General features: G+C 46.0%; 1 protein-coding gene across 1 annotated transcript; it reads right to left on the bottom strand.

Moving 5' to 3' along the window:
• Nucleotides 1-4,038: 4,038 nt before the first annotated feature.
• On the bottom strand, nucleotides 4,039-9,336 carry ACTC1 (actin alpha cardiac muscle 1). Its single transcript, XM_019442645.2, has 7 exons — nucleotides 9,204-9,336; nucleotides 8,469-8,619; nucleotides 6,990-7,314; nucleotides 6,173-6,334; nucleotides 5,861-6,052; nucleotides 4,869-5,050; nucleotides 4,039-4,369 (listed from the first exon to the last, which is right to left on the bottom strand). The coding sequence occupies exons 2-7, from the start codon at nucleotides 8,595-8,597 to the stop codon at nucleotides 4,226-4,228; spliced, it is 1,134 nt and encodes a 377-aa protein (XP_019298190.1). The 5' UTR covers nucleotides 8,598-8,619; nucleotides 9,204-9,336; the 3' UTR covers nucleotides 4,039-4,225.
• Between the last annotated feature and the right edge of the window lie 533 nt (nucleotides 9,337-9,869).

Here is a 9,869-nt window from a genome sequence, read left to right as displayed (position 1 = left end):
AACCAGACAGAGACTCCACTAAAAAAGGAGAACTATAGACCAATTTCCCTGATGAACATGGATGCAAAAATCCTCAACAAGATATTAGCCAACCAGATCCAACAATACGTTAAAAAAATTATTCACCACGACCAAGTGGGATTTATACCTGGGATGCAGGTCTGGTTCAATATCCACAAAACAATCAATGTGATTAATCACATCAATAAAAGAAAGGACAAGAACCATATGATCCTCTCAATAGATAGAAAGCATTTGACAAAATACAGCATCTTTCTTGATAAAAACCTTCAAGAAAGTAGGGATAGAAGGATCATACCTCGAGATCATAAAAGCCATATAGGAAAGACCCAACACTAATATCATCCTCAATGGGGAAAAACTGAGAGCTTTCCCCCTAAGGTCAGGCACGCGACAGAAGTGTCCATTCTCACCACTGTTATTCAACATAGTATTGGAAGTCTTAGCCTCTGCCATCAGACAACACAAAGAAATAAAAGTCATCCAAATCCGCCAGGAGGAGATCAAACTTTCACTCTTCGCAGATGACATGATACTCTATACGGAAAACCCAAAAGATTCCACCAAAAAACTGCTAGAACTGATTCAAGAATTCAGCAAAGTGGCAGGAGATAAAATCAATGCACAGAAATTGGTTGCATTCCTATACACCAACAATGAAGCAACAGAAAGAGAAATCAAGAAATTGATCCCATTTACAATTGCACCAAAACCCATAAAACACCTAGGAATAAATCTAACCAAAGAGGTGAAAAATCTATACACTGAAAACTATAGAAAGCTTATGAAATAAATTGAAGAAGACACAAAAAAATGGAAAAAGATTCCATGCTCCTGGATAGGAAGAACAAATATTGTTAAAATGTCAATACTACCCAAAGCAATCTATCTACATATTCAGTGCAATCCCTATCAAAATAATACCAGCATTTTTCACAGAGCTAGAACAAATAATCCTAAAATTTGTATGGAACCAGAAAAGACCCTGAATAGCCAAAGCAAACTTGAAAAAGAAAACCAAAGCAGGAGGCATCACAACCCCAGACTTCAAGCAATACTACAAACCTGTAATCATCAAGACAGTATGGTACTGGCACAAAAACAGACACTCAGATCAGTGGAACAGAATAGAGAACCCAGAAATGGACCCACAAACATATGGCCAACTTATCTTTGACAAAGCAGGAAAGAATATCCAATGGAATCAAGACAGTCTCTTCAGCAAGTGGTGCTGGGAAACTGGGCAGTGACATGCAGAAGAATGAACCTGGACCATTTTCTTACACCAACCACAAAAATAAACTCAAAATGGATGAAAGACTTCAATGTAAGACAGGAAGCCATCACAATCCTTGGGGAGAAAGCAGGCAAAAACTTCTTTGATCTTGGCCACAGCAACTTCCTACTCAACACGTCTCCAGAGGCAAGGGAAACAAAAGCAAAAATGAACTACTGGGACCTTATCAAAATAAAAAGCTTCTGCATAGCGAAGGGAACAATCAGCAAAACTAAAAGGCAACTGACAGAGTGGGAGAAGATATTTGCAAATGACATATCAGATAAAGGGTTAACATCCAAAATCTATCAAGAACTTATCAAACTCAACACCCAAAAAATAAATAATCCAGCGAAGAAATGGGTGAAAGACATGAATAGACACTTGTCCAAGGAAGACATCCAGATGGCCAACTGACACATGAAAAAATGCTCAACATCACTCATCATCAGGGAAATACAAATCAAACCACAATGAGATATACCACCTGACATCTGTCAGAATGGCTAACATTAGCAACTCAGGCAACAACAGATGTTGGCGAGGATGCGGAGAAAGAGGATCTCTTTTGCATTGCTGGTGGGAATGCAAGCTGGTTCAGCCATTCTGGAAAACGGTATGGAGGTTCCTCAAAAAATTAAAATTAGAACTACCCTATGACCCAGCAACTGCACTACTAGGTATTTATCCAAGGGCTACAGATATGTTGTTTCAAAGGGGCACATGCACCCCAATGTTTATAGCAGCGCTATCAATAATAGCCAAAGTATGGAAAGAGCCCAAATGTCCATCGATGGATGAATGGATAAAGAAGAAGTGGTATATATATACAATGGAGTATTACTCAGAAACCAAAAAGAATGAAATTTTGCCATTTGCAACAACCTGGATGGAACTAAAGGGGATTATACAAAAAGAAATTAGTCAGAGAAAGACAAATATCATATGACTTCACTCATATGAGGACTTTAAGAGACAAAACAGATGAACACAAGGGAAGGGAAACAAAAATAATATAAAAACAGGGAGGGGACAAAACATAAGAGACACTTAAATATGGAGAACAAACAGAGGGTTACTGGAAGGGTTGTGGGAGGAGGGATGGGCTAAATGGATAAGGGGCATTAAGGAATCTACTCCAGAAATCATTGTTACACTATATGCTAACTAATTTGGGTGTAAATTAAAAAAAAAAATTAAAAAAATAAGAAGATGTCTGATGAGCCCCAAACACGCAAAATTTTGAATCCAGACTCCCAAAAGGCTAGGTGATAGAATTAATGCATGACTGAAGGTTTATGTATGTTTATAACATTATGAGTATAGTTTAAAACTAAAGATTTATGACTAAAGATGCTTTGAGGAACACCATTAGATAAGATGTCAGAATATCTGGCTTCCTAGCTTGGGTATTCCACAAACTGTGTTAACACTGCACTAGCTGCTTAATCTTTCTGTCTTGATTCCCTCATCAATATTTAAGTTTAAATACATCCATTCAAATGCTCCAACAGTTCATGAACAATTAACTTGAAAATGAAAAATTTTAGAGCTTTTGCAATTAGGTGGACATCTACCTTTCCAAAGTGATTTCCTAAGTCATCAGCTCCCACCAGCCTGCCCTGTGCCTTGTTTGCTGGCTTCTGTCCCCTTATTTATGTTTTTGAGAGAGAGATGACTGGGAGAAGGGCAGAGAGAGATGAAGAGAGAGAGAGAAGCCCAAGCAGGCTCCATGCTGTCAGTGTGGAGCCCATGTGGGGTTTGAACTCATGAACTGTGAGATCATGACCTGAGCCGAAGTCAGATGCTTAACCGAGTTACCCAGGCACCCCTCACCTCTGTACTTCTTAACCATTCTTCAAGACTCAGACCCATGTCCATCTCCTTGAAGTCTCCCAGACCACACACATTGGGAGTTTACACATAGTGTAGGTGAGCTCCTCAAGGACAGAGCATGACTGATTGCTTTGGATGCTGCTCCCAGCAGCCCCCACAGCATATGTTGCAGAGTCCAGCATGAAATAAAAGGAATATTGTGGCTTTCCACTCCCCTTGATCCTTCAGACTTCCTGGCCTTCACTACACTCAACCCAAAATTCCAAGATTTCAAAGACATGAAGAGACTGACGACTTATGTCCCACAAATTAGTTACTGATGAGGCAAAAGGATCTGGTACCTGTTTCCTCACGTTTAGTTTGAATATGCACAATGATCTTGATTTGTTTAGGGAGTGTTTAGAACTGGATGTGGCTGGGCTTAACCGTGAGCCAGCCTCAGTGTTTCACCATTAACATGCATAGCCCTTGGAAGGACAACTGAGGAATCCAGCATTGAGAATTTAAGCTAACTTACTTAAAACTTCCTCATTACCAATGTGTATGTGGTTTCTACAAAGTTACGAAAACAACTAGAGCCTATATGAAAACAACTTTCACTGTCATCCATAGTAACTAATCTTAAAGTATTGTGAAATCCGATTTCATTTCTCGCTTATGTGGAGCTGAAGTTAATCTACTTTTCACATGTGAAATATATTCATGATTCTGTCCCAAAGTGGAAAATTGATATTTAGTATTGTTAAGCCCCCGCTAAATGTCACACTAATTCATCGGCTCAACTTTGTGCTACTGTAATATTACAGTGCTCATGGGGTCAAAGCCACCAATATATGAATTCACAGACTGAAGTGAGCAGACACTGGCTCCTCCCCATGCCTACCAGAAAAAGAAAGATGAGAGACTTTCGTATGTTGCAAGTCCGGGTCTGGTTTATTTATAAAGCAATAAATATTAGAAGCACAAATAAATTGCACATGTGTAAACAAACTGTACAATGATTGATGAGAGATAAGGGAGGGTGGTTCGGAAGATTCCAAGAAGCATAATACTGTCATCCTGAATGTAAGGTAGACTAAGAGAGAAGGCACCTTAGAAGCATTTGCGGTGGACGATGGACGGGCCTGCCTCATCATACTCTTGCTTGCTAATCCACATCTGCTGGAAGGTGGACAGGGAAGCCAGGATGGAGCCCCCGATCCAGACAGAGTACTTACGCTCAGGGGGAGCAATAATCTGCAGGAAGGAAAGAAAAACTTCCAGTGAACTCTCACATTCCAGGCAACAGATCAAGCAACATGCCAGAGAGAGAGATTCTCCAAAAAAAATATTAGATGTTAATTCATTGTAACGTGAGATGCTTCATACCAGAAACTAATATGACTGAATTGAGTTTTACACACTGTCCTCTATTTCATTATTTCCATTATCAGAGGCTCTACAAAATAGAATTGCCCCACTTCCCTGAACTAGAGTATAATGTGGCAACAAGCTATATGCATGATAGAGGACAGCCCAAAAGTTGGGGACTTTTAAAACATGTCCGAAGATTTAGATTTTTTTTTTCCTTCCAAGATTTATTATTATCTGCTGCTTGAAAATGTTTTTAAAGTCTCCTATCTCAGGAAAAGTGCTAGAAAAGCTAGTAAAGTTTATAGTAGGTGGGAAGCAAAATGTGAGTTCTACTTGGAATACTAAGTCCTGCCTTGGCTCTCACACCACAGGAGTTCTTTACCTTAATCTTCATGGTGCTGGGAGCCAGGGCAGTGATTTCCTTCTGCATGCGATCAGCAATACCAGGGTACATGGTGGTACCTCCAGATAAGACATTGTTGGCATACAGGTCCTTGCGGATATCAATGTCACACTTCATGATACTGTTATAAGTTGTTTCATGGATGCCAGCAGATTCCATACCTAGAAATATGTTTAAAAAAAAAATCAAAGTGCACTCAGGCCAGGAGCCCAGGTGGAGGGAAGAAAAGAGGACTCCTTTGTGTTGATAAACACATTTGTCTCCCATTTGTCTCTGAAACATATGTCCCTCTATAAGATGTTCCACACTGCAAGGCATTTGTGGAACAGGTGTGTCTAAAAGTGCTGACAGTTAATCCACAACAGATTCTGCCAAGACACAAACAACTGTGTTTAGCACCTGTTTGGAGCGAACACGTGCTGTATCCATCAGATGTATGGAGATATATTTGGAAAGGGTGAGACATACATTAAAATTAATGCAGTTTTTATTTATGGACCAAGATAAGATCCCGACAAGCTTCCTCTTAGAAATCATTCCCGAGGAAAGACATGTGGTGAAATACAAGGGTCCAGTTATTACAACGAGTATGATCATTGTTGGATTTCATGATAAGTAACTTCAGAGGGAAGTCCAGCTACATGGTAATGGAACTTACCGGAATAAGTCAGCACTTCTGAGTAATCATTCCTTTCCTGCCGATTCGGATTATTCAACTACTATTCTGTCAGAGCCTCTATTCGGACATGAAGTCAATGTGTCATCCTTTATCATATCACTGCCACATTACAGTATGGCCATCCTTGTAATGGGCCATTGGGATCTGAGGCTGAGCTGTGTGGGACTCTAAGCTATGACTTCTTTTAACTCAAGAGCCTCTTAATCCTTCTTGATTATAATAGACTTTACTCTGGGACACCCCCAGATTTCTAGAGAAAAGCTGTGCATGTGCACCAGACGCTACAACTCACCAATGAAGGAGGGCTGGAATAGTGTCTCAGGGCAGCGGAAGCGCTCGTTGCCAATAGTGATGACTTGGCCATCAGGCAGCTCATAACTCTTCTCCAGGGAGGAGGAAGAGGCAGCCGTGGCCATTTCATTCTCAAAATCCAGGGCAACATAGCACAGCTTCTCTTTAATGTCACGGACAATTTCCCGTTCAGCTGCAGAAATAAAGGTTATCACAGTCAAGTTCTGAAGAATGAAGTAGGTAGATTCTCTGGTGGAGGAAAAAAGCAGACACGATGCTGTGGCAGAGGAGACACATACACACACACACTCACCGGTGGTGACAAAGGAGTAGCCACGCTCAGTGAGGATCTTCATGAGGTAGTCAGTGAGATCCCGACCAGCCAGATCCAGACGCATGATGGCATGGGGCAAAGCGTAGCCCTCATAGATGGGAACGTTGTGAGTTACACCATCCCCAGAGTCCAGAACAATGCCTGTCAGGAGAAATAGACAAGAACAAAGTAAATCTCCAAGGACACCACTGCTCTAGCTGTGTCAAAGCCTACTTCCAATCTTGGCTAAAAGATACTAGCACTGGGCATGGGTCCAGATAAAATTAGATCCCTTACACACAAAGAATAAAAATGAGCATAACGAGTGCTAAATCTGAAGCCAGCAACAGCTCACCCTTTTAAATATTGTAGTAGAAAAATTTCCCCAGGACACTTTCAAATGACCATCCCTTCTACCAGCCATTAGCACATTATGTAAGTATCCAGGCATGGATACTTTCCTCCCATCCAACAAACACGTGTTCTCTCTTTTTTGACTCAGACCCTGTAGGAAACGTTGGTTCTCCTTGGGGATGTTTGCCCAGGGACTGTGATGGTATGGAGCACATTGTGAGGAGCCTTAATACATGATATCACATGCTTTAGGAAAGGTAAGGATCTAACTCCATGTGCTTTCCATCGTTAGAAATGCATGTGATCTGAAACTGTTGTTACCTCTCTCTCTTATCTCGGACACCTTCCCAGGGAGTGCGAGGGCAGGGATCATTCCTTTTGCAACTGGGGAAGCTGATTCATAGCAAGGTCAGTGCCTTAGGAATGTGCTTAATCAGTGACTGTCTCCACAGCCCAAACATACCTGTGGTACGGCCAGAAGCATACAGGGACAGCACCGCCTGGATGGCTACGTACATGGCAGGGACATTGAAGGTCTCAAACATGATCTGAGTCATCTTCTCACGGTTGGCCTTAGGGTTCAGTGGGGCCTCAGTCAGCAGGGTGGGGTGCTCCTCAGGGGCCACGCGGAGCTCGTTGTAGAAGGTATGGTGCCAGATCTTCTCCATGTCATCCCAGTTGGTGATGATGCCGTGCTCAATGGGGTACTTGAGAGTTAGGATACCTCGCTTGCTCTGGGCCTCATCACCCACGTAGGAGTCCTTCTGACCCATACCCACCATGACTCCCTAGAAGAAGAAAAAGATGGGAAAGTCAAGCTTCCACTATTTCAGGAATATAACAGATGCCTCATAAATTTACATCTAACTGGCCAAGTCAAGGAACATCTTATAAATACCAAAAATAACAAAAAATAGAATTTTACCTCAATTTAGAAATATCATTTAAAATCAATCTAGTACCTTCCCCCTATCTACCCCCCCCCCCAATCCCCAGGTATAATTCTATTCTTTAAAATATAACTAGGGAAAGAGGAATGAAGCTACTTCACCAAAGAAGTACAGCCTCACCTCATTTTAAAAATACCATAATGCCTTCATTAAATTATTAAGTCCATCGCCCATGTCAACTAGAATATAAATGACTGAATTAATGACACATCGCATTTCTCCTAAGAAAAGATTTTGACATTTATCAAGTGAACATAAAAAGATGGGCTGATATGCCATTATCACTCCACAAGCGAAATCCAGCCTGCCCAGAGCTGGCCTGCAGTACCCATCAGTCACCACCACTGAGGCATACAGCTCTAGCCCTGGCAACCTGTCTGGCCAGGCATGTGGCAAAGCCAGAGAGCGTGGCATTTCTTTTAATAAGCAAGGTGGTATGTCACTATCCCCAAGGCACTTGCTGCCTCTGTCACGCCTGGCTTCTAAAAATGCAGCAGCCAGGAAGCAGACAGATTACATCCTCTGAGAGCCCAGAAAGCTGGCTGTGAACGGAGGGAGGAATGTGGGCTGGGTCCCGGTTGGTGGAGAGAAGTTGTATCATTGCAAGTTTTGAGCAGGACTGAAAAGGGAGGCCGAGGGAAAGACTGGAGTGTGGAAGGGGCAGAGAAACGGCGGAGTACTGAACATGAAGGTGCGGAGTGGAGGGGCGAAGCCGCTGACTTTTCACACAAGGAGTGGGCCCCTTGGAGAGCTCTGTCCCTGAACGGTGGAAGGGGGACCCGTGCACACTGGGCGGTGTGAGTATTGTTTGTCCTGGCTTGGATCTGAGGCTAATCCATCTTTTCCTTATTTGACCCGAGCAGTTCATGACACAGGGGCGTCAGGTGAGACAGTTCCTGGATTGCTGGCCTGAGGAAGTGGCAGGAAGGGGTGCGGAGTGGGGCTGGGGACCGCCCCAGGTAAGAGCAGGCCAGTCGGGGCGGGAGGTTTACCTGGTGGCGCGGGCGGCCCACGATGGACGGGAAGACGGCACGGGGCGCGTCATCCCCAGCGAAGCCCGCCTTCACCAGCCCGGAGCCGTTGTCGCACACAAGAGCGGTGGTCTCCTCGTCGTCGCACATCCTGGCACAGCTTCGGCGGGGTCTGCAGGTGGAGAACCGGGTGGCCCGCCCTCACTGCCTGCGGTGGCGCTGGCCTCCTCCCGCCCGGAGGAAAGGACAGAGCAGAGGAGGGTTGGGGGCGACGGGGGGAACGCCTGCCGTCTCCCTTCCCGTCGGGGCGGGAGAGGAAGGGTGGGAGGAGGCTGCGGAGGTTGAGGGGGACGTGCATAGAGCAGGGGAGCGGAGCCCACCCAGGCTCCCCCGGCCAGGAGTCACGTTCTGTCCCGGGGGCAAGGAGGCACCGTCACCCCTTAGCAAGCCCTCCCCAGCCCTTCACATGTTTGCCCTTCCGCGAACTGAGAGCCCCCCTGGGTCCCAACCACACCCCCACGCCCAAGCCCCCGCTGGAGGGAAACGCGCACGACAGCAGGGACCCCAAACGCCCCTTGGGGGCGGGGGCCGCAGGGTTCGCGTTCTGCGCGCCCCTCTCTTGTTGTGACGACCCGGGACAACAGAAGTTAGAACCAAATCCAGAAGTTTGGTCTTTAAAAAAAAAAAAAAAAAAAAAAAGTGGCGGCGCGGCAGTAGCGGGGCCCGCCGGTTCGGGGCGGGCGGGCGCTGACTCACCGTCCGCGGGTCGGGCTCGGCTCGGCTCGGGCGGCAGGCGCTGGGAGGCCGGCGCGGGGCGCGCCGCTTTATAGTGCGCTGACGGACGGGGTCAGTTGGAGCGGCCGGGGGCAGGGGTGGGGGGCCTGGCCGGCCACCTTGCCTTATTTGGTCGCCTTCGCACCACTGAGGAGCGCCCAGGCCATTCATGGAGCCAAGGGCAGGGGAGAGGATCAGCCAGGGGGCTCCCAGACCATGTAAGGAAGGGGAGGGGGCAACCAGGGGGATGGCCAAATAGGGAGCGAGGGAGGGGCGGGCGGCGAAGGGTAGGGGGCAGGGGAAGACTGAATGACGCCAGCCCACCTCCTCCCCCTTCTTGGATGGAGGTGCACCCTGGGTGTGCTGTGGGTTTGTTCCTCCGCGGCCCCGCCAGCCTGAGACAATAAGCCACATACAAGCCGGAAGGCTTGGCTCTCTTCCCTCTGCTGAGGGGTCCTGACAGCTGGACCGGGACAGCAAAGGAGCGACAGCAGCTTCTCATCTTCCAGGACTGGAAGCCCTGGCACTCCTCGTGGGCGCTCAAGGCACCACACCAGTACATTTGGGTGGCCAGAAAAGGGGCACCTGGGACAGGTCACCCTTCTGGACTAGTCCCCACCGGCCTGGGTGACTTGATTCAGGTTGCTG

Source organism: Panthera pardus, unplaced genomic scaffold (assembly GCF_024362965.1).
Source record: "Panthera pardus isolate Hobbes unplaced genomic scaffold, ASM2436296v1 HiC_scaffold_24, whole genome shotgun sequence".
Lineage (NCBI taxonomy): Eukaryota > Metazoa > Chordata > Mammalia > Carnivora > Felidae > Panthera > Panthera pardus.
Note: the sequence above shows the minus strand (reverse complement) of the source record. Positions and strands in the feature narration are given on the sequence as shown.